The following is a 25,441-nucleotide window of genomic DNA, read 5'->3' as shown; positions in this document are numbered from 1 at the left end:
TGTCTTTCAGTTCATGTATATACAATATGATTGTGTACCTGGACATTTCGGTTGAGGCTGATGGCGGGGTAATAGACGCCCTCCAAGGCTTCAAAAGCCACCGGACCCTGCTGCTCATCGTTGATGAGGAAGATGAGGATCCCGCGTGAGAAGTCCAGTAGAATTCCTATTGTAGCTCCTTTACTGATGCCGCCGTCCGTCCTGCACCATCACACACAGAGAAGAAGGTATGACAGATAATCTGGTACCTGCAGAATATGTGTCCTCCCATCCTGTAACTGTACTGAGTAGTACATTTACTCAAGTACTGTGCTTAGTTACAATTTTGTACCTTTACTCGAGTATTTTCATTTTCAGCTTCTTTATACTTCTACTTCACTACATTTCAGAGGCAAATGTTGTGGTTTTTACTCCACTACATTTACTTGCATCAGTGCTGGACAGTTATCACGTGTTTCTTTACCTGTTAGTGTGCGAGTTGTTGTGCATGAACCAGGAGCGGTTGTTGTCCACGTACATGGCCCACGCCTTGTCGTCCTTCCCCAGCATCACATCCTTCAGCACGTCGCCCCGAGCGATGCCGAAGGCCGGGTCCGGGTGGTTGTCATAGCGATCGACGGTCATTTCCCAGTAATGAACGCCGCGGGAGAAAGCGGAGTTACCCATGACCACCCTGTCGTCGTAGCTGTTGCACGACACCGTCAGGTTGTCGTTGGAGAGGACGATGTCCTGGTGAGCGGACGCCGGGTCAAAGGTGAACCAGGCGACTGCGCACACACACACACACACACACACACACACACACATGGGGAGAGTTACACACATTGTTGTTTAGCATCACTGACTGCAACACCTGATGATGATGATGACTTCACAGGTGACATGAATCTAGAGGCTGGAGACTAGATGAGGTGAACTGGAATGAAAGGAATAATAATCATATGAAAGAAGATGAGAGGAAGAAGATTCACTATCACTATTAGGATTAATAATTCTTATACTCTACAACTTAACTTAACTTAACTTAATTTATAACTTAATCCTAATAATCTTAATATTTATAATAATATCACACCTGGGTCAGACAGTCTGCACATGATAATTGGCGTTTGTTTTCACCAGCTTGCAACACTGCAAGCAGGTTAAATCAAATGCTAATAACGTTGCAAACTGTTTGACTACGGTATTAACAAAGCTCTATACTCTATACAGAGTAATATGGGAGTTTAACAGATGGGATGTTTGTGCTTTATATGGGCTCCACTGGACTTGTCCACCATCTTTCATTGGTGTCACTATGTGCAGTAAAGTTTCATTACATCGCTTTATTTCCCAAAGGAAATAAAACAAAGACATTTATTAGAAGCATGTAGTGAACGTTTAATAAGTGAAGCCCACAGAGCAGCAAACTGCCCACCTGCTGGTCTGAGAGTGAAGCACTGATGACACAGGCAATGGCAACGAGGGGGACAGAGTGGTGAGAGCCGTCCATACCTGTGCCTATAGACTGAATATCACATGGAGGGAGTCCAGCTGAAATGTGAAATGAAGGGAGGGGAGTAGAGGAAGAGCGGGAGAAAGAAAGGAGGAGGAGGAGGAGAGCGTAGCGAAGCGGTGAAGCAGACAGTGTAGAGGGGTCGGGAGGGGTGGAGGAGAAAGCAGGTTTGATCAGGGGAGCTGGTTCAACCAAAACACCACAGAGGAGATCCAAAAAACAGAAGTTCCTAGAAGCAAATCAGGTGAGACTTATAAGAACAAGCATGAAAACAAAGAGAAAGACAATTCTTCTCTCCATGCGGGAAATAAAACTGAGAAAATCGAATCCCAGTCCGGTCCGGGATGTCAGATCTCTGCAAAAACACTGAGTGGTTAGATCACTTTGTGCAGCAGCTGAGTGCTCTGTCTAGCAGGTAGGGAGGCCGTCTGGGCCTTTCACGTCCACTGATGGATGACAAGCGTCCCTGTGTGCAGAGCAGCATTTAACTAATGGGAAAGCGAGTGCACATAGGTGGATTATACAGCTGCTACTGGATGTACCTGGTTTAAAAGCTCAAACACACCCTCAAACAGAATCCACATCCTGCTGCTGCTTTTGGGTTAAAACCTTGGAAGTGATGTTTTGGAGGCTTTTACTGTTATTATTTTTGTGTTACGTGACAGATAAAAGAGGATGGGGATATTGAAATCCCTTTGAAGTCCATAATTAAAAACTCAAACTGCATAGTTTTAAATCTGAAATAAAAAGAAAAGGAAGTGGCCAAGTAACTTCCCCTAAATTTCTAAGACGTTTCTGAAGATGCAAGGCTTCAGTCTGGCAGCAACACTTTATTATTCTTAAGATCTTCATGAGTTCAGTCAAGATTTCTTTGCTGTTAATGAACGCCTCACTCCCAAAAGAAGAAGGAAACTGAGCCGGGACTCCAGTCTGTGATCTCATGATGTGACAATAACTATGAAACTATATTATTACCGTTATTAGATAAAATACCTGCCAGCTGTGTGCTAGAGCGCAACATCACGGCCAGTCAGATTGGATTCATCATGATAGAAATGTAACTTTTTGAAGATCTGATCATGCAAAAATATATATGTGTGTCAAACATATTTGGGCACCAACAAAGAGTTACAACACCTGGGAAACAGGGATGCAGTAACAAACATGTGGCAGGCATTTGGAGAAGCAAAAGTGCTGAAAAATAAGAAACAGTGAGTGACAAACTGATTTCAGAGTTGGCAGTAGAGATGTATATCTAGTCACGTCCGTCTGTTAACTTCGGAACAACAGCAGAGAAGCCAAATCAGTGAACATTTTTCATCTTTTTCTGGATCTTATAACTTCATATTTTGTGGTTTATCCGTATCCTTGTTTGAAGTATAATCTCGTTTGCTTCCTTTCTACAAGCAGTTCTTAATTTCACTTGCATTATTCTTTCTGTTCAACAGTCAGCTGGTCTTCAGCTGCTTACACTCCTGCCCCCTTTTTCCCTGTTATGAACTTATGGACACTTTGAAGATGTCAAAACTGCAGCAACACTTGTAATATAAAGATATCCATCTTTTTAAATGTTCTTATTCCTGACCCTGATGAAGACCGCAAGCTGAAATGCGTTGTTCTGACTATAAAGTTGTTTTTATTTTTTAGTTTTTGTTTTGTTTAAGTGTTGCTGCAATTTTGACCTCTTCAGACTTGTTCCCTTCTCCATACACCTTGGAAGTAGATGAAGTTGTGCCAGCAGCACTTCAGACTAGATATCGATTTTTTGTCAATGTATTGTCAATAACATTTAAAGAGAACGTATTTTCTCCAGGATTACGTTTGTTTTTGATTTATCACAAACATGTTTCTGATCGTAGTCCACGTAAGGAGGAGGTTGGGGTAAGTGGGTGAGTAAACACATGACTTCCACCCAGGAGACCACTTTCCGTGTCCAAACCATTATGTTTTACTAAACCTAAACGAGTAGTTTGTTGTATTTTGGTTTTGTTTTGTTTCAATTTAAAACTATAACCAGTTTAAAACTGCAACCATAATCTGGGATAAAATATATTTCCCTTGAAATGTAATTGAGAATGCAGTTTAGTTGTATGGGAACATCATTTTTGTAGGAGAGAGGGTTAGATATTTAGGAGGTCAAAAAATCAGATAATGATATACAGTATTAGCCAATAGTATTTTAAACATCAGGAGATAATCTGATGCTGACTCCCACAACAATGGCACAGCCTTCAGGAACAATTTGGGTTTAGCATCTTGCCCAAGAACACTTGTATATGCAGACTAGAGGAGCCACAGTAGGAAGCCATGTGTCAACAGGATTACAGTAAAGTACTATACGAAATCAAAGTTCACTGATTTTTCCTTCTTTGTCCACAATTCATATAATTAGATTAAAACTTCCTCTTCCTACCAGGAGTGGGGTTCGAACCCACGAGGACTATGTCCATTGGATCTTAAGTCCAACGCCTTAACCACTCGGCCATCCTGGTACATGCTGACCCCCTTGTACAAACTGTAAGCGAATTTAGCATTGACGGCTAAAACAACATTATTTGTGTTCTGTGTGAAACCAAAAGTCAACATTGACTTATTTTAATTAACTGAAATGACGTAGCAAATGTACTTATTTTAAGCCAAACCATTATGTTTTTACTAAACCTAACCATGTAGTTTTGTTGTGTTTTTGTTTTGTTTCAATTTACGTTAATAACATTTAAAAATGCGTCCATAATCCGGGAGAAAATATGTTTCCCTCGAAATGAAATTGAGAATGGAGCTGTATTTTAAAAATCTAATCACTAAAAAATAGCCGGTAGTATTTTTAACATAAACAACTACTCTTGATACGGACCCCTTAGATATGTTTTTTAAAGAATTATGACCAAGATACATACTAAGGGTGATATTTTACAGTGTAAAAATAAACTTGTCAGTGCCCTCTGGTGGACAAACTATGTAATAGTGACACTGTTTCTATTTATCATCTCAAACCTAGTGAACCATTTCTTGGTACTTATCGGCAGATATATTCGCCTAGCTCTATTTCAGACCTGCTGCTTTGAAAAGTGTAGATAAATACTGTTGATAAAGTTTGCTTTATTAATAAATACTGCCAGTGAAGAAGCACTAATACGTCGGCTCTATTGGCAACACAGACTTGAGTCTCGGCTCTTTCTGGATTCTAACTTTGTGGAAACTGACAATTTTATTCCAAATACTGACTGAACGATCCAAGATCAGAGGAATAAAAGTGAATTCTGTTTTGAGAGTGTATTTTCCCTTAAAGACATACAGTCATGTTAGTAGTAGGAGGAGGAGGAGATAATGCTTAACGTACTCTCAGAGGTCTGCATGATCAGCGTCTTGCTGTACTGGCCCACTCCACTGGCATTAAAGGCCTTCACTCTGGACTTGTATGTGCTGTTGAAGTGGAGCCCGTCCACCGTGCAGATGGTCTCCGTCCCCACGTACACTTCCTGTAAAGAGACACAGTGCTTCCTGTTAAGCTGGCAGATACATCGAGTGCGTAATAATGACACAGAGAGTCCTGCTTCTTCTTTAACCCGCACCGCTCTGCCTCTGAAGGAGCGTCCCGTTTGGATTTTTTTTGGCGGTGAGCGTAATAAGCGAGAGTGTGAGTTTGTACAAATGAACGTGGGCGAGGCAGCCCACACCGGAGTATAAATAGACATGGGGACACACAACTTGCCAAGCTCAGTGTGGCGCTGCGTTGGCGAGCCTCAATGAGTCAGAGGAGGAAGAGAAAACTTCCCTCGCAATTTGAAAAGTAAATAGTTGTTTGGCGAAACGTAGCACCAGATACAGGTATGACATCAAATCTGAGTTAAAGAGATGCACAGACTGGATGGCTGAAACACACAAAAACAAATATAAAGATACAAAATGTACTCTGAGGATATTCTACATGTATTTCTGCTATTAAAACTCTATAAATTCAGTTAAAGCTCTGCTCAAATGTCTCCAAGCTAAATGGACTCTGAATCTTCCGAACACTCAAAGCCCTTTACACTAAATAGCAACATTTACCCCATTCATAGTGCCATACTGCTCATCAGGAGATAATCTAATGGTCCTTTACACACTCCAATGGCAGGGCAATCTGGGGTTCAGTATCATGCCCATGGGCACTTGGACATCCAGACCGGAGGAGTTGGAGTCAGTATTAAGTGCTTAATACAGAGTCAAAGTTTCCAGAGTTACTTGTTTATTCTTCAACTCATGATTAGGTTGAAACTACCTCTTTCTACCAGGAATGGGGTTCGAACCCACGAGGACAGTCTCCACTGGATCTTAAGTCCAACGCCTTCACCACTCGGCCATCCTGGTACATAACTACTGGGTCTCAAAAGTGAAGCCAATGTGAAAGTGCCTTAAACTTGCATTCTTTCTAACCGCCAGCAGGGGGCGACTCCTCTGGTTGCAAAAAGAAGTCTGATTGTATAGAAGTCTATGAGAAAATGAGCCTACTTCTCACTTGATTTATTACCTCAGGAAACATTGTAGACATGAGTTTATGGTCTCAATCGCTAGTTTCAAGTCTTCTTCAATACAGCATGATGTTCATTTAGTAAATAATGGTTCCATTTAGAGTCAGATAGACCATAAAGCAGGGGATGCTTTAGGGGCGCGGCTTTCACAGTGTGTTTTCAGTTCGTGAAAGTTAATTGTAAGTTTTGGTCGCCTAAAAATGTCTTTTTCAGCGTTCGGTTGTACTTAGCTCCACCCTCTCGTGTCACTTCTGGTTGCAAAAAAACAGTATGGCGACAGCAAAAATGACGAACTTGAGGCTTCAAAACGGCAGTCCACAAACCAACGATTGACATCACGGTGATTACGTCCACTTCTTATATACAGTCTATGATTAAAACTTTCTTCCAGGAGTGGGGTTCAAACCCAGAGGACTATATCCAGTGGATCTTAAGTCCAACGCCTTAACCACTCAGAAAGCCCTGAAACACACCTAAATCTAAATTTAGCCCCCATATTTCAATCTCCACCTCCTCTCAAACTGCTGTCATCTACTCATAGCTCCTAAACATGTCCATCAGATTCCTCTAAACAGCTGGTGCAGCATACTTAAAGTGGGTTGATTTGACTCTATTTGCACACACACCCAACAGTAGTAACCAGATCCTCCCACTCAAAGACCCCAAAACACAAGATAGTAATCTGAATATTGGACTTTTGGGCTCGTGGTGTACTCAGTGGGCTGCATATTCTGTTTATATAACTGTCTTATTGATTTCTACACTTTTTAGAGCTGCAAATAGATCAACTTTAGTGCTCAGTGAGGAGGCTGAAATGTTTCTAAGACTCTTCTACAGTCAGAGCATCAGCTAAATACTCTCCTGTGTAATGTGAATGGTCCAGCAGCTGCTTGTAGAGGCATCCTGTGTTTTAATTTAGAAAAAGCAGCCACTGACCTTCAGTCAGTTTGCTCTCATCTCTGAAGCCAGCTGTCTGTTTGTATGAGCCTTCATCCTTCTGTCTTAATCACAACTGTTGCATCAGAGGGTGATCATTTACATCCAATCTGCCAACAGATTTACCAACTGCATCCGCTAACTGCTAATTCGTGGGTAGTCAACGCCAAATACTGTTACAGCTGGTGGGTATATATCTGCATGTATCAGGATGGCCGAGTAGTTAAGGCGTTGGACTTAAGATCCAATGGACGTAGTCCTCGTGGGTTCGAACCCCACTCCTAGTAGAAAGAGGAAGTTTTAACCCAATTGTGAGTTGTGGAAAAATGAACAAGGAATGGGGAATTTTGACTCTGCATATACTGACTACTGTCATGCTGAGTGTGTGTCTGGCTTCCATAGTCTCTATAATAGAAGTGGACATAGTCTCCGTGATGTCACCCATTGGTTTTGCCGTTTTAAATAAGATATTTTTAGCAACCAAAATGTTACAATTAACTTTCATGAACTGAAAACACACTGTGAAAGGGTTAAAGTTGTAGGACAAAAACATAGACAACTCCCAGACTGGACAACGCCGTGGTAGTGACCTGTCTATCACAAGGTAGCTATGCCCTAAAGCATCCCCTGCTTTATGGTCTATTTGACTCTAAATGGGACCATTATTTACTAAATGAACATCATGCTGTATTGAAGAAGACTTGAAACTAGCGATTGAAACCATAAACTCATGTTTACAATGTTTACTGAGGTAATAAATCAAGTGAGAAGTAGGCTCATTTTCTCATAGACTTCTATACAATCAGACTTCTTTTTGCAACCAGAGGAGTCGCCCCCTGCTGGCTGTTAGAGAGAATGAAAGTTTAAGGCTCTTCAGCATTGGCTTCACTTTTCAGACCCGGAGTAGCCCACTGGTGGGTTCATAGGGCCGTCTAGGGCTCAGGAGTTGAGCGGGTTGGCCACTAATCTGGATGAATAAATTATCTAAAATAAAATGATGGCCTCTCAGGTTATCTAAACTACTTGGCGGGGAGTTTAACATCACAACAAAGTGGAAAGATCTCCCAGGTTGATTGTTATGAGAGGCAACATGCTGGCTGTACTGTATGGAGCAACTTGCGCTTTACAGGTTCAGAGGTCGGACACAGATATCCTCTCCTTTGAACCGAAGGTATTGTTCAGGGGGTTTAAGTTGCCATTATAACAAAGCAGGGGCCTCAATGTATGGAGACCAGGGGAGGCTCTTAGCTGGATGGATTACATGGTGAACGTCTGGGAGGGTCTGAGCACAGCTTTGATCCCAGATCACACTTCCTGTGGGATCATCCCAGCTGGCAGCTGCATTACAGACCCTTTCTCCTGACGTTGTGTCATTCAATGCCTCGCTACAGTGTGTCACGTGACCTGCTCTCATATCACTCAGAGCTGTGTACGGTACGAGAGAGCAATCGAGGGATTTCAGCGACAAAGCGTTGCTTTCAGATTCCCCTGGCTGAGCTGGTGTCCTCCCTGGCACCAAATGAAGGAGTCTTTGTTGCGAGAGAGACGGGTGGTGTTCTGTTAAGGTGAATTATTACTCTAACTGGTCCTGTTTTTCACTTTTTGGCTTGTAATCTAAATGTAAATCCAACAGAGATCCTCCTGTTTTTACAAGTAAGAGTTTGTTTTCTATTAAAGTCGACAGATAAATCCTAACGGACGGAGACAAAAGAGTACCTGCGGAGGGGTAACCTACCCTGAACAGCCCCATGTTTCCATCGTCAAGCTCCAGGATGTATCCGTCCACGGCGATGGTGGAGAGCGGTGGCTGTTTCCATGACAACGTGGCGCTGTTGTTCTGAGTGCAGCATTCCTCCAGCTGGAGCATGGGAGCAGCTGGGACTGAGGAGGGGAAAACACAGGTTACAGATTACAGCCCACATGCACGAACACACACACACTGGATATGACTCTGCGGTGCACGAAGACCTGTTCAATATTTATCATTTATAAATTCAATAATGAACATATGAATCTATAATCAAATGCTTCAGAATCACACATATAAACAAACTTCTTTAACTTTCTGAGTATTTTACAGAATATTGTAGCAAACACCTACGCTGTGTCAGAGATATCATACTGTGTAAAGCAGGTACCAAACACAAATATCTCAGCACACATCCACTAAATACCCCAACAAAAACAGCTTCTGAATATATTTTCATGTTTACTTGTAAAATAATTTGTGATTTTAAAAGATAAAGAGGTCATATGCAAAAACAAGCTGTCTCTAAATTGACACTGCAAACTCAAGGGACTGTCAAAAAAACAACAACATTAGTGTCCATAATACATTTTAGAAGGATACTACAAACAGAAATATTATGAGTAAAATCTTCATAACAGAAATTAGTCTGGCTACAGATTAGCTCCTTCACAGGCCGGTACAGTGTGTGTTTTTTTTCCACTAGTACCAAGTACCACTATACTGTAGTCGGATAGAAGCCATTATTGGGTTAACTTATCCATCTGAACTGACATGCAGAGAGGAGGAGGCACAGCCGCCTCTCCAAGAAGCCAGTGGAAACCTCTACGTGTCAACATAAACTCAGCATGACAATAGTACTATACTTCAAATGGAATTTAAATTATTTTTCTCTCCCCATAATCAGGTTAAAACTTCCTTTTCCTACCAGGAGTGGGGTTTGAACCCACGAGGGCTACGTCCATTGGATCTTAAATCCAACGCCTTAACCACTCCGCCATCCTGGTGAATACACATTACTTGCAACACAATTTGAATAATACATAGTCAGATGGATAAAGGCTCATAGACCGACAGCTGGCTTCAGAGACTAGAGCAAACTGACTGAAGGTCAATGGCTGCCTTTCCTAAATCACTGCCGATAGTCCATGGCTGACTATCACCAGCTGATCTTCCGAACCTCCGGTGAGTGCATATTGGCCGAGTGTGATTTGAGACAACACTACCCTGTCGAAATTCACACATTACGCAAGTAAGTACATAGTGTGCACAGTGTACTACATGGAAGTGTATGAACGGAAGTATCCCAATTGAGACACAGCAATTATTACAAAGTAAAAAGTAGCAGTGCCTGCTCTCCTCTATCAGTCCCTCTTTTAGCCCACTCTTATATAAATCCCTCAGCTGTATCCATTATCTCCTCTCTTTTTACCTTTCATCTGGACAAAGTCCAGCTGGTGGATGGTCTGCAGGAGGGGTCCGCTGTCCAGAGTGAGGTCGAAGTCGCTGGTCATCCTGGGGGTGAGCGTTCCCTTCCCCCACTGGCCCTCCGTCATGTGGACCCTCCGGATCAAAGCGTCAGAGATCTGAGGACAACAAATGAATTACACTATTAAAACTCTCACTGTTACCTACCAATAACAAATACTGTTGTGTGTTCACAGATGTATGTCTATGTTTGCAGCATCCTCTACTTAAACAACATTTACATTTTGTATTTTAATTTGTGTAGTTTCAGTTCAGATGTGGAACAAAGCCACCAAAAAACTTGAACAGGGAAATAAAGGCAGGTCAGCTGAAGATGCAAAGATGTGAAATATGTTTGCAGGGAGGAAAACAATTCAACATATAAAAAGAATAATATGTAGTTGGGTTCAAAAGGAGCTGTTTTTACAAAGAAAGCCAATTCTCTTAAATGCCTTTTCTGAGAAAACTTCCAAGGAAATTATCTAGAAATTATTGTTTAATCCGTTAAAGAAAATGTTAACATAAACACCAAACTTGTATTTCCCCAATAAACATTTCACCATAATGGGTAAAAATCATTTTGGACCATGCTGAAAAGATGGTAAATAACTTCAATTTCATTCTAAAAGGTCTCCTCACACAGTCAACACTTCTATCAAGCACATACATTTATAACCTGTGATACTGTGTTTGCTCATCATCTCATCAGATTCAGCTCTTCAGTCACAAAAACAAAACACTGAAGGGTTTTTAGCCATAACACTGTTGAACTTAAATCAAAGATGTCAAACTATGTTTGATTTTAACAAGGTGAAATTGCTCAGCAAAGGCAGTGAAAACATCTCCTGGCAACAAACAAACAAAATCAGTTTTGATTGTAATTATTTTTCACCTTGAAGTAACATCAACTTTATCTAAAATGACTGCGTCTGAGTCATATTCTCAGCTAGTAATTTACTGCTTTTTAGGAGGAATTTCTCTTTTTGAAATATAAGTTTGAAATGTCACTAAAGTTACCGAAACAAGTAGCAAAATTGGAAAAAATTGCAGCTTTAAAAGCATAAAGTTCAAAATAGATTGTCACCACTTTACATCAAGTTTTCTGGGAGTTTGTTTCAGAAATGTGACGCTTTAAATTGTGTGAATGTTTCTTCTTGGTGTTTAGTTTTGACTGTGAGCACAGTAAGTCCGTCTGGATGGTTCATTAAGAAGCAGCACATCAGAAATGTGTTTTGGCCCTAAACCATTTAGTGATTTATAAACCAGTAAAATAAACATAATAGATAACAGTAGAATTTTAAAGTCAGTTCAGTAGCCAGGTTTCCATCCAAATGTATCGCTTCATTTTTACAGAATTTCGAGAACATACAAAAGAAAATGCGAACAATGCTTGTTTGCATCCACTACCGTTATGTGATTATTGGGAGTTGGTTCATTGAGATAAGCAGTAGGAAAACCATTGCACTCTGTCACATTTTGTTTTATTTATAGACCAACTTTTCCACCTCAGCCAAGCGTAAAAACGTTTTGCAATATTTCAATATTTCCACTCAGGTTTTTTTCAAATTGAAAAGGCGCATCTAAGATGTTGAACAGAAGAGGCCCGAGAATGGAGCCTTGGGGACTATACAAAACTGCATTCATTTTCTTGATTTCTTTTCAAATCTTTGACATTATCTTACTTCTTCAGGACATAAAATTATTCAAATATAACAATAGCAAGGGAACTCATCTTTGGTTGAGCTGGTCACGACTCGTAGACGTATGCAAACAGTGATGAGGGGTCGTAAGTAAACATTGCTTCGTTTTAAGGGGTCACGAGCCAAAAATGTTGGGAACTGGTGCTCTAGGAAACATTTTGCATTTTGCTCCACTTCATTAATGTAACTTGGGACATGAAAACAGAGACTTGTTGTGCATCTTACCTGCAGGAATCCACTGGGGTCATTCTCCTTGATGACCTCCAGGCAGTACTCCATCAGCCCCGTGGTCTGACGCAGCTTCACCGTACAGTGGGAGATCTGATCCCGGACCACCTGGGAAAAGAGGAGTAAAAAGAAAAAAGAGGGATGACGGAAGAGAAAAGAAGCAACAGCCACGAGGGAATCAAGTTTTGCATGTTTAATACAACAACAACAACAAACATACAGAGGATAATCATATGTTAATCATCACCCTTTTCATGTAATCACTCTGGAGTGGAACATGAATAAAATACACAAAGAGGGTTTAATAAAGTGTGCGAGTGCTGTGGAGTGTAAATAGGGACGAAAAGAAGAGGAAAGACTGGAGATGCATTGAAATTAAATAAGCAGAAGGTGGCAGAAATGTGGATAAATGAGGGAAGAAGAGAGGCAAAGGGAGAGTAGAGGAGAGGAAGATGGATGCAGAGAGCTTAAGACAAGAAAATATGGCGACATTGAAAGGAAGAAGGACAGGGAAAGAGAAGAGGGAGGAGGATGGATGGAGGACACAGATTAAACAAGGCCGTTAATGGACGAAGAGCAGCAGGAATACCAATAATGAGATTAGCAGCACGATTGTCAAAGTGATTGATTGACTAATTTTTCTCCTCCTGAGACTCGCACACAGATTGAGGGAGGAAGAGGAGGCTGAAGGGACGTCGGCGAGCGATCCTGTTATTGACGTTAACGGAAGGAAAGTGACATTTTGTTCTCACACGTGTGAACGGTCGTCAGCATCACCGGTTACATCAGAGATGAGAAGAGACTGCAGGAAATATTTTTCTGACTTTCGGAGCAGCTAGAAAACATGTAGACGTTTTTGAATAGATTTCTACCTCAGAAAACACAGAAAAATCAGTCCTTTAATCAGTTTTCATTGCACCCCTCCTCATATTCATAATTTATCCTTCCCATATCATGATCTGAATACAAAGGAACACTTTTAAATCAATAAGATAAACCCTCCTTATCACACATACAACAAGTTCATTGATTTGATGTGATATCTGATAGACCTGGGAGATTCCCTCTCCGCCGCTGACACTACTGATGTCCACCGAGCCTCCTCGCAACACTGTGAAATAAACGGAGGTGCTGGACCGAGGGTTGCTAGGTAACAGAAACTTCGCCGTTGCTATCTGAGGGGCTCCAAGGCTGAACGGAGAGGAAAATCCTTTCTGCAGACCGACAGTATACATGAAGATGATTTACTGATGACTGCAGTCACAGCACATCAATATGCAAATATTGTACCACTGACACATGACAAACGGTCAAGACTTTCATATTATTCAGTGTACAGTATGTAGCGTTAGTGAAAGCTTTAAAGGAACAGCGTGTAACATTTAGGGGAATTTATTGGCAGAAATGGAATATAATATTAATAAGTATGTTTTCTTTCGTGTATAATCACCTGAAAATAAGAATTGTGTTTTTGTTACCTTAGAATGAGCCGTTTATATCTACATAAGAAGCGGGTTCTCTTCACGGAGCCGGCCGCCATGTGTCTACAGTAGCCCAGAACGGACAAACAAGCTCTAGATACGGCCATTCGTGTTTTCACTTTTTTGCGTCGGCCACTGTAGTTCTCCTACACGCTCGGCACCACACAGGAGACGTTTCAGTGGGTGTAATCTGCAACCTCACTGCTAGATGCTGTCCTAGTGTTGTCAAAAATATCGTAATACATATCGATACTGAATATTTGAAACGGTTTCAATACTCATTTTCTGCGGTATCAGCTGCGCTTTCTGCTCTCTCTTCTCTCCGACAGTGAGTTGACGCACACACACACACATACTGCTATTTATTTTTTATTAAAAATGTTTATGCCCTTGATGTTGTGTCAATGTTTCCCCGTGGTGTCGAAAATAGTATTGAATATCCATATTTTTCAAGGTGTCGTATAGAAGTTAGAAATTCCAGCATCGTGACAACACTACTACACACTGCACCTTTAACATAGCCCCCTTTTCAAGGCTGTAATCAGAGCATTCAAAAAGATGTCCTCTGAATCTCATCATATATTATAATATATTCATTTTTTTCTTGGGAAACCATTAACAGCAGCAATAACCAGATCTGAATGGCATTTTTTTGACTGCTACAGTAAAATAAATACCTGACAAATCAATGTACTTTACAACTTTTGACACAAAAATCTAATATTTTTATAAAGCAGTCCTGCATACTGTATTATACTGTATTAAAGGCATAGCTATTTCAACATCCAGCTAAGTTTCTACTGGTTGACAAATCTCTATTTTCTCCTATGCTGTATGTCGTCATATCACCCTTCCCTTACATGAAGCAAAGCGTGAAAGTTTTCTATTGATTGTGGTCAAAATGACAGCATCATCTTCAGGCTCAGATCGGTGTTTTAATCTCTTAATATCCACTTTTAACATCCAGGAAAATTGTGTTATAATCACTTTGTTTTTTCAGTGTATTGTTAAGAGCACCGCACCATGCATGTTTGGTTTGCTTCATTCAAACCTCAGAAAACTTAAAACTTCTGCTCCCAATCTGGTTTGTTTGGGCAGCTGAAAACAATTTGAAGTGACCGCAGGCGCCTTCGAACAAACTGCACGGAGACACTTGAAAATACAGATTTTTAGCTCTGAACCACTAAAGACCATCTCGTCTCCTCCTCTTCAGCTGTTTTCTTATCTGCTGCAAACACCAGGGAAGGTAAATGTATCTGCAAATAAGTCAATCATGTTTAGCTGAAGTCACAGAGTCTGGATATGTTGTTTTGACCTCCTTCACTCTGACAGAATATCTGCAGTAAGATGCTGCAGAAATGACTGAATGTTTGCAGACAGTGAGAACTGAAATGAACCAAATAGAAAAATGCAACTTCTCCTCCAAGGTTCAGACCAAATTAAACAAATTACAGGTCTGACTGCACTCTAAGAGGATTAAATATTAACTGCAAATAGAATATTTTTCAAGTAAATAAATATGAACAGAGACGCAGCTAATCATATTCTAATTATTCCCCGTTTTAGTGCAGTAATCAATCAGCCAGAGGAGCACCGTGGTTAACCTCTCTTGCCATACAATGAGGAGAGCGCTGATGATTCGGTCTATATTTCTCTGGCTGGGGGCCAAAACCCTCCCTGCTGTGTCAAGCCTGGAACATCCACACCCCTGCAGTGGCCTGGCAGCGCTCCAGGAAGAGTTTCTCACTGCTGTCGCCGCCTGTTTAACAATCAGAGTCGCTGTCACTCCTCCGCACGCAGCTGGAATCACAATCTCTTAATTCATACAGGACAATACATGTGGGGGAATTTTGCTAGACAACTTTTATCGTGCTCCTTCCTTTTCCGTTTTCTCTCGCAGACTCGACACTCGTTGCCTACTGAACAGCTTCTCTCAGCATTCCCGTCATCTTCCCCGAAATCTGCTGTAAATCAGCTTCAGATAGAAAAAGCTGCCGCCGGCAACACCGCTCTGCCGGCTGATCAGCGGATAATCAGCGTAAGGAAGATTCATTCACCTGAATCTAACACAAAACGAAGGGACAGCAGCAGCTTGATGTGGGAGGAAATTAAGCATCCAGAAAGAGAAGAGATGTGGGAGGAATGAATTAAGAGAGAGAGAGGGGGGTGAGTGCAGGACAGTGTGGAGGGCATATCGGGCTGTGTAAAGTGGGCCACAGTTTCTGCAGCAGCAGAGATGAACGGGGCTCACGGAGGGGGGGAAACAAACTCTGTCCTCTCGTGACATATGTGGCTGCCATGGTGATTAAACACATCTTCACACAGAGTCACAGCAGCTCGACAGCGCTGCTAAAACAATCCCAAACAATGAGAGGGCAGAATTAATGCAAACTGATGCTCAGAGCGCTGAAAACATACTTTACATTACGGTTATTATCATGTTTGGAACAGCAGCTCTTCATCCAATCTATTGCTCATTAAAACATGTTACTACTCTTGTTCAGTGGGCAACTCCAGGGTCTGAAAAATGCATTAAACTCGCCAATGAAGCCAATGAAGCCAATGCTGAAGTGCCTTAAACTTGCATTCTTTCTAATAGCCAGCAGGGGGCGACTCCTCTGGTTGCAAAAAGAAGTCTGATTGTATAGAAGTCTATGAGAAAATGAGCCTACTTCTCACTTGATTTATTACCTCAGTAAACATTGTAAACATGAGTTTATGGTTTCAATCGCTAGTTTCAAGTCTTCTTCAATACAGCATGATGTTCATTTAGTAATTTATGGTCCCATTTAGAGTCACATAGACCATAAAGCAGGGGATGCTTTATGGCGTGGCTACCTTGTGATTGACAGGTCGCTACCACGGCTGAGAGTTGTCCGTGTTTTCATCTTACAACTTTAACCCTTTCACAGTGTGTTTTCAGTTCATGAAAGTTAATTACAACTTTTTGGAAGCCTAAAAATGTCTTATTCAGCATTCGGTTGTACTTAGCTCCACCCTCTCATGTCACTCCTGGTTGCAAATAACCAAGATGGCGACGGCCAAAATGCTGAACACGATGCTTCAAAACTGTAGACCACAAACTAATGGATGACATCATGGTTATAAAAGGAGCTGCTAACATAACCTGACAACAGATTTTTAAATGAATTTTTTTTTTTTTAAATCTACAGTAACTGGATTTTTTTGGCCACTTGGGGGCAGTGGAAACAAGCTGTAAACACAATGACATATTATCAACACAATAAAGTTGATATGGCAAAATTGTTAGCAAAACAGCGGTTTATTTACGCGTCCAGCAGATACTGAGCAACATTAGCTTTCATTTGGAGTCGTGTCTCTGTCCACTTAATAAATGTAAATCCAATTTTAGCTCCGTTTTTGGTCTCCACCAGCTCATGAGGGAAATATCTGTCTCTTTAGCTGCAAAATGCTCCACCATGTTCACCATCTAGTGTCTAACTGTGTGTCTGTTTACCATTTAATGCTCAGCAGGTAGTGTTCAGTGTGTTTTTAGAGCTTTTTCACTGAAAACAACACTATGAGAGCGAGTGAACCAAAATAAAAACCAAAATAATAAATCAAACTTGTGCACCGACACTAACTACAACCAAACAAGGCAGGATATTATCCAGTATCTCATCCGCTGCACATATTGTACTGCGAGCGAGTCTGCAGGACCGGCTGCTTTGCTGCCTCCTTGTGTTATAAATTACCTCCTTCTATCTGTTTCTGTTGTAATTATTAGGCCACTGCGGCACTTTTGGCCTTGTGAGATGCTGTGGCTGCAGTCTCCTAACCTAACCTGTCCCTCTACAGCAGCAGCAGCAGCACAGCCTGCTGTAGTCAGTCAGGACCCTGGCAGGAAATACATGACAGGCTGACATTATGGAAGTGCATGAAGATGATTTAATGATACTGACAGGGAGAGGGAAGTGAAGGAGAAGGGAAAGGGATGGAGGCAGAAGAGGAGAGGATGAAAGGAGGTTGAGGAAAGGGGGAATAGTAAGATGAGAGGAGGAAGACAAAAAGAAGTACAAGAGGGATTGTGATGGGAAACGTTAAATCAAACTGTTACAAGATGAAAGGAAGATGAATAAAGGGATTAAAATCACTTCCTGTATGTTCCACGCTGCAGTGACGGTCAGAGAAAGTGACAAGCGACACTTTCACCGACACTCAGCTGTCAGCGAGGATGGAGGCTGTTCCTGCTCGCCATTAATGTGTCTCTTACTCTCACGGACGCACAGAAAATGCAACGGAAAGATGAGCTTCACTTCCTTGATGCAAACACAACAAGACACTCAATGATAAAAAGGAGTATAGGGGTCAAAATGACAGATATGTCAGGGCTATTTTCATTATTGACTGATCTGTCAATTGTTTTTCCAATTCATTTTTTTAATCGTTTATTCCATAAAATGTCAGAAAACGTTTATTTAGTGTGACCAAAACCCCAATACAGTCAATTTAAAATAATATAATTGAAAAAAATAAGCAAATTTGCACATTTTAGCAGCTGGAACTAAAGATTGTTTTGCATTATTAACTCAAAAATAAAAAGCTAAAATGATTTGAGCTGAACATTTTTTTATATTTTGGGTTTTTTAACTGTTCGTTTTGAAAAAACAGGACGTTTGAAGACGTCGCCTTGGACTCCAGGACACTGGGATGGACACTGTTTATTATTTTATGGTATTTTTTGGACTAAATGATTAACTATTAATCGATGATGTAGTTGCAGCCTTAAAAAAGTTTTCTGCGGATGGACAGAAAGTTGATTCCTCGACCGAGTACTTTACAAAGAAAGCACAAAGATACTGATGAATAATCCCCCGATACTGAACTCAGCAGCAGTCTTAATATTTCATGTTCATTGTCTCTGCTGCAGATCCCACTGCAGCCATAAAAACTGTTGTTCACAGCGAGAGAATTAATCATTTGATATTTGCCTCCAGTGTTTTTTTTATATTTCCTGAGTTCATCTCTGTACAGTCCAAACTGTTCCCCATGTTTGAGTGCTTGAGAGAGGAGGAGCAGGGATACCCCGGAGCAACACAGCTTAGTCAGATGACGAGGAGTCAACAGGGAGGTCAACAAATGACTACAGTGGAAATAAAAATAGCCTCATTGCAGCTGTGCTCATTAAACAACCCGGGCTGGGTGTCCAGAGGACGAAGCATCCGGTGGCAGAAGACGCAGATTGTCTTAGTTTCTGATTCACTTTGTGTTTCTCTAATCAGCCCTCGGAAGAATTCCTCATCAGCTCACTGCTGACTCCGTGAGCTCGGATCTCCCAGATGAAATACAGTGAAAGGGACTGACAGCGGTTTGATCATATTTAATAATTCTCCTCATTAAAGCGCTACACTGGTTCTTAGCTTAGCCTGGCTCTGTCCAAAGGTAACAAAATCTGCCTACCAACATCTCTAAAGCTCACTACTTATTAACATTTCATTATCTTGTTTGTGTAATCAATACAAAAAACAGGAGGAGTCTCGCCACTGTGAGGTTGCTAGCCAACCAATAGAGACTCCAGGAAGTCACTTGGAGGCATTTGAGGTGAGCTCCTGTTCATTCCTATGAGAGTTTCTCAGTGCTGCATGAAGCCAAAATGGCTCGACTGCTGAGTTATAAAGTACCCGGATCTTGTGGCGATCTCCCGCATCCATTGGACCCATAGAGCAGGCGCAGTAGCGTTTCCTTTAACCCCGCCTCCCAGCCCGCGGTCCAGCCCAAGGGAAAGATGCTGGGACACAGGTTTTGAGCTATTGGGCGCTGTGTAGATGGAGCTGCGGTCGTGCGTTGCTGTTGGCTCGATTTCGGCAAGTGCAAACTGCACATGTGTTGTACCCCAATAATATGATGCCATGATGAAGCGTGACATCTCCTCTTTTCACCCTCCTCGCTCCAGCATCGGTCTCATTCAAATGAACGGGGGCATGAAAATAACTCTGGATTCAGCTATTAGTGCATTTTACAACTTTTAGGACCTAATAATTTTAAAAAAGGGCTATTCAAGTGTTCGTACTGGGGAAAAAAAATATCCGCTGGTTTACAGACGTCTCTTTCCCAATGTAAGTCTATGGGAAAAGTATTTCTGGGCCAAATGGCATCACGTGACGGACATGGAAGTTGAATTTCCACAGTTTGGCCACTACGAAAATTAGCTTCAAAGCATGGCACTCTTCCTGGGGGCTTGGTCTGGCCAAGAAATAACAACTTGTTGTTTTCCATTTCACCAAGCTAACGTGTTATTTAGTGGGTTTTAGAGGCTAGCTGTTTCCCTCTGCTTCCAGTCTTGATGCTAAGCTAAGCGTCTCCTGGCTGTAGCTTCATAGGACATGATGAGATGTATCAATCTTCTGAACTAATGCTTTGTAAGAAGGCTAATAAGTAAGTGTATTACCCCAAACATCCAAACATCAAACTACTCCCTCAAAGACTCTTATGTTGGTGCATTCAAGTGCTTGTGGAAAGCTCAGACATCTGAGACTTCAGAGTCTGATCAAACTTTATAATGGAAGAACTCCTCCTGAACAAACAGTCCCTCCTCTTTGTGGCAAAGTTTTATCAAGAAGCCTGTAAAAAGTTCACTGTGATGGATTATTAATCAAACAAGCTTTATGTCTTTGTAAGTTGATTTCCATATCTTACTGACATTAAAGTGAGAGAAATGTCTGTCTGTCTGAAAGGAGGAAAATCAGTCAAAAACATATTTGGAAAATTTCTGCAAGTAAAAGATAAAGTCAAGTCGGCTACGAACAGGGCTGTAGTAGTTACAAATGAGGACAGCGAGGTCGTGTCCTCAATATTATGTCTTTACATTCGACTGTTGCACACAAATATAACACATTTGCACATTTTTATCTGTTCAAAATGAACCTTAAAGGGAGATTTGTCAAGTATTTAATACTCTTATCAACATGGGAGTGGACAAATATGCTGCTTTATGCAAATGTATGTATATATTTATTATTGGAAATCAATTAACAACACAAAATAATGACAAATATTGTCCAGAAACCCTCACAGGTACTGCATTTAGCATAACAAATATATGCTCAAATCATAACATGGCAAACTGCAGCCCAACAGGCAACAACAGCTGTCAGTGTGTCAGTGTGCTGACTTGACTATGACTTGCCCCAAACTGCATGTGATTATCGTAAAGTGGGCATGTCTGTAAAGGGGAGACTCGTGGGTACCCATAGAACCCATTTACATTCACATTTCTTGAGGTCAGAGGTCAAGGGACCCCTTTAAACATGGTCATGCCAGTTTTTCCTGCCAAAATTTAGCGTAACTTTGCACGTTATTTATCCTCCTTCGCGACAAGCTAGTATGACATAGTTGGTATCAATGGATTTGTTAGGTTTTATAGTTTCATATGATACCAGTATCTTCACTCTAGCTTAGAACCTAGAAATCACAAGTTATGTTAATGCGTAAAAAAAAAATGAGTGGCATCAAAACTAATTTGCGTTAATGCTTTATCAGAAAAAATATTTCAATTTTATTGTTTTTCTACAAGAGATTGTTCAAATATAAAAAGAGATTAAGTATCAGGTCCCCCAGAAAAGCTTCTTGGTGGTTTGCCTTGGCTATAATAAATTCCAAAGCACCACTGTATGTACTGGATGTTTGAGTGAAGGAGCTTTTGTAACTCGCTCAGTGTGACAAACTGCAGTAAAACCACCTTCCTCCTCTGCCGTCTCTCTGAACAAACACGAGGGTCAGTCCTCCTGAAGCGCAGCACAAAAAGGAACCTGACTCATGTTATTAAGGACTACTTCTCTCGCCTCCACAGCTTCAAACAACAAGCGCAACACGTCCCAGTCACCATGGCGACCGGGCATTGCCATCAGGATCGGCGGAGAGCAGCAGGAAGCTCTGTAGGAGATGCCAAGTCAGCGGCAGCAGTTTAAATTGTTGTTAATTGAATTTATGTGTTTATGGTTTCCCCTCATAAAAGGAGCTCAGTGTGACTGAATCAGCAGGATTAATCAGGACACTTCATTAGTTTCTTTAATTGGACACGTATAAAATGCAGAGCTGGCATTTTGTTTTATGCAACAATCTGTGTTTTATATTAATAAATCCTATGTGAGATGCTGGAGAATACACAAAGGGATGCATTAACACCAGGAGACATAAATGTGTCTCATTCAATTAGCAGGATGACTTCCGCCACCGAGCCACATGGTAATGAAGCAGAAAGCGTCCCATTGACCGGCCGTGTCAAAGGGGCTCCAATTACTGGAGGTTCTCTCCAGAAAACGTCCTCCCATCCCCCTTTTACTCCGCCTGATATCTACCTCAGATGATCCACGCTGCCCTCCAGTAGCAGATGAGAAACACAGAACATGTGAAACCGAGAGTTTCTTGCATCACCGGCTCTGTGGGAAACTCCTATGATGGCGGCAGTGTCCCCGAGCGAGCGAGTGAGTGAGTGAGCAGCACAGTAAAAAGAATATCAGATCTGTCGTGGAGAAATGTGTCTTTCTGCCATTAACATTCAGTGAACGACACATGGAGGCGCCGATCTGCTGGCTGACAGGAGGGATCACATCTGCGCTGAGATACATTAACATTCCTCCCTCTTGGAGGTGTGAACCAATAACACACATTAAACATCCATTACTTAACAGCCAATCAATCATTAGCGGAGCAGATTTTGCATTTTAAGCGTGCACAATGGAGCCAGAAACTACTGAAGGCCCTGCAACTCTGCAGTTTCTGAACCTGCAGTTCCAGTCCAGCCAGCAACACCAATAAAAGCAGCAACAGTTTAGAGCTGCAGCTGTTAACATGTCGTAGCGTGTTACATCTGCAGGCAAAAAATAAGTAATGGCTGCTGTAATTTTGACATTTGTGACACTGCAGGTGATGAGTGTAACAGTTTGCAGTGTTTGTAGCTGCTGTGAGAGTGACAGGTTTTATATATACAGGTTTGGTTGACTGGAGCATATTTGCAGCGTAAGACTCACTACTCGGAGTGTCATGAGTCGTGTTTCCATTCAATTGTCAGGCGAATTTTAAGCAAACTTTAAATGAAATGCAAATTAGGAGCGTTTCCAGCAACTGGTTTGGAGCAAATAAACTTGGATACAGCGTAGTTTGGTCAGAAGTTGGCGCTACAGGCTACGCATGGCTGTAATCCACCAGTTAACAGAGTAGAAGAAGTAGAGGTCGCGAACTGGAAACAAAACAAGTCGGCTTGGTCATACGTCTAACCATCTACGAGAGAATAACGGAGAGAGATCTTCAGGAACTTGTTTCAATTGGGCAAGTTGTTCTTTCTTGTCAGCTAGTATTGGCCATGTTTCATGTTGACCGGGGACTAAAACAAGCATTCACACATTGTGGGAATATCCGAAAAGACGCCGACAGCAGAAACAGCTGATCAGTCATGTGAGTTAAATGTTCAATATGTCAGAATTTATTCGGCAAAGGCGTTTCCATATCCCATGAAGCGCATCAACTCTTTTTCGACAAAGACAGAAGCTACCTCAAGCTACCTTGCATTAAAGCCCAATTCAGAAATGTTTAAAAAGAAAAATCAAAGATAAATTCTGCTACAAAACCTCTCAAAAGTCATCATGTAAACCTCAAAAACACGCAAAGAGGGACAGGTCCTCCTTGGAGAGAATTATACGAGCATGAAATGAAAATGAGTTTTTCAGTTTGTGAGTGATTTATGAGCTCCTTCCATAAAATGCCTCACATCTAAATATTTCATATATGGAGAAAATGTGTGTGAGTGTACAGTATGAGTGTGTTCACATGTTGCCGTTCACAAGCTGCGCTTCTCAAACCACCTACATGTGTGAAACCTTGATTCTACAGAGCGTCCAAGCGTGAAATTGGATGCTGTACAGCACAAATGTATCTCTCCCTCCTCCTCCTCTTCCTCCTCCTGTCCTGTTGACTCCATCTCTCTGTTATGTCGCCCGTTCAACGTGTTGAAGATGGTGTAAAGACTTTATGTCTCTGAAATCAGTGGAATCGAGTTTATGCGAAATCTAAAAAAATGTGCATTTGTAGGTTGTTTAATTCTGTGTTGATGAATGTTAAACCTGCAATGAGCTGCAGAAACAGCTTAAATAATTTACATTTGATAATAATACATTTGACACTACAGCCAACCATTAACATTTAGATTAATTTCCGTCCTTCCAGCCAGCAATTGCTTTCAGTTCAGTAGAGCCTGTATGGAAGTGATTTCCTTACCAATCGAGAAGCCACCAGTTCACACCATTTGGTTAAAAACCTTGCCTGAAATACCTAATTCATCACAAATACTGTTGCATTTATTTGTGTCAAGTCGTGTTATGGACTGTTCCACTTCTCAAACAGGAAGCGTTTAATGCAAAAACAGAAATATTCACGTTACACTTGTGCATATTTTTCACCGTCTGGGTCAGATTTTGCAACAATATGCTGCATGAACACACCACCTCATGTATTATTGAGATGTCTATTTTGTTTGTCTGCTCACGCTCACTCACCTTCAGCTTGTGTTCGTGCTCTTTGTTGACTCGAGAAAGCAGCTGGGCTTTGCGTCGGTTCAGGGCGTCGATGAGGGCGTCGCACTGCGCCACCAAACAGGCCTCAAACTCCACTCCGTTCTCCTGCAACACAACAGACAAAGGCTGAAAGGAATAACGCATCGTAAAAAAAATAAATAAAAATAAACAGTAGAAACTTACAATTGAAAATATACAATATACAAAACGATGATCTTATCCAATTTAATAGCAGGATGAACACTGAAATAAGACTCATAGTACTCGCAGGGCTGGGCGATATGGCGAAAATCTTCTATCCAGATACAGGTCATTTCATATCTCAATAACGATATATATCACGATATAGTATGATTTCTGGTAATTCAATAAATAAATAATCTATATGAAATAATCACATTTTAAAGCCTATTTTTTTGTGTAATTAAATACTTGACAAATAAAAAGTATTTTCTCATTTAATTAAGAACTTTAGTGCAAAATGAACATAAATGTTTGAAGTGAAATTATAGAAAAAAATACATAAATATTTCCAGCTATACACTGACTATGTTTACATGCATGGACACACATACAGAGTAATCAGATTAAGAAAACACTTTGATTTAACTACGCAGGAGTATTCTCATAAACTGAATTCTCTTCTGAATTTGAGCTAGTATGTGCTTGTTATTATAAATTTAGGCAACGTAATTGTCGTTTATTGTGTTGTAATTGTGATTTATCATGATATCTTGATATATGATTTCATCCCGATATGATTTTGTTGAAAGATGATAAATTATAATATAAGGGATAATGTTTATTTCATTGTTGTGAAATAAACCTCAACAGGACGATGCAGCACCCTGACGCGATGCAAAGGTGTCTTGCATCGCCCTGAAGGGGTTTATTTCACAACAATCACCGGCTAGCTGTACATTATCCCGCTTATTACACGGCTACTTTCTTAATAAATCAATAATTTGACAGAAAAACTGTCCGCCAGAGTCCGACATCAGAGCTGCGCCCATAGCAACGGTCTGTTATACATAGCAACGGCCTGCTATAAAGAAATAGTTGACCAAAAAATATCCGAAACAAGTATTCAACAAAGTCGTGTAATAAACTGTATTATTGCTCAGCCCTGAGTACTCGTCATGTTTCCTTTGAGAAGAGTTCTTTTAAAAATGCATCTTCATTCACACGTCTCCTCCAGTAGGTCGCCATCGTACGAGGTGGGTGGATAAAATCATCATGAAGCATCAGCACCATGAGATGACTGACTACAATTACGCCTAGAAGAATTTGTTTTCACACATCCCAAATTTCCACTCCTCCTCCTTCGCCTCCTCTTCTATCCAGCAT

General features: G+C 41.1%; 1 protein-coding gene, 1 long non-coding RNA gene and 4 other non-coding genes across 13 annotated transcripts in view; 2 read left to right on the top strand and 4 right to left on the bottom strand.

The window, feature by feature from the left end:
* Positions 1–25,441, bottom strand: part of trim9 (tripartite motif containing 9) — a 47,982-nt gene that overhangs the window by 6,131 nt on the left and 16,410 nt on the right. Inside the window, exons 3-10 of one of the 8 annotated variants that reach the window (XM_037796144.1) lie at positions 24,077–24,220; positions 12,082–12,192; positions 10,122–10,275; positions 8,678–8,823; positions 4,836–4,974; positions 1,495–1,533; positions 464–767; positions 39–207 (exon numbers count right to left, since the gene is read on the bottom strand). In XM_037796144.1, the coding sequence (XP_037652072.1) occupies positions 39–207; positions 464–767; positions 1,495–1,533; positions 4,836–4,974; positions 8,678–8,823; positions 10,122–10,275; positions 12,082–12,192; positions 24,077–24,220 (1,206 nt within the window). The remainder of the gene's footprint in view (positions 1–38; positions 208–463; positions 768–1,494; positions 1,534–4,835; positions 4,975–8,677; positions 8,824–10,121; positions 10,276–12,081; positions 12,193–24,076; positions 24,221–25,441) is intronic. The other 7 variants (XM_037796145.1, XM_037796146.1, XM_037796147.1 and 4 more) reach the window with 7 other exon arrangements.
* On the bottom strand, positions 3,906–3,987 carry trnal-uaa. Its single transcript has one exon. It is a non-coding gene; the product is annotated as a tRNA-Leu (tRNA).
* Positions 5,764–5,845, bottom strand: trnal-uaa. The gene has a single exon. It is a non-coding gene; the product is annotated as a tRNA-Leu (tRNA).
* Positions 7,148–7,229, top strand: trnal-uaa. The gene has a single exon. It is a non-coding gene; the product is annotated as a tRNA-Leu (tRNA).
* Positions 8,237–10,221, top strand: LOC119504099. The gene is made up of 3 exons (XR_005210512.1): positions 8,237–8,507; positions 8,620–8,843; positions 10,139–10,221. It is a non-coding gene; the product is annotated as an uncharacterized LOC119504099 (long non-coding RNA).
* Positions 9,615–9,696, bottom strand: trnal-uaa. Its single transcript has one exon. It is a non-coding gene; the product is annotated as a tRNA-Leu (tRNA).

This window comes from Sebastes umbrosus, chromosome 16, assembly GCF_015220745.1.
Source record: "Sebastes umbrosus isolate fSebUmb1 chromosome 16, fSebUmb1.pri, whole genome shotgun sequence".
Taxonomy (NCBI): domain Eukaryota; kingdom Metazoa; phylum Chordata; class Actinopteri; order Perciformes; family Sebastidae; genus Sebastes; species Sebastes umbrosus.
The sequence above is the reverse complement of the archived record's forward strand: the minus strand, read 5'-3'. Positions and strand labels throughout refer to the sequence as shown.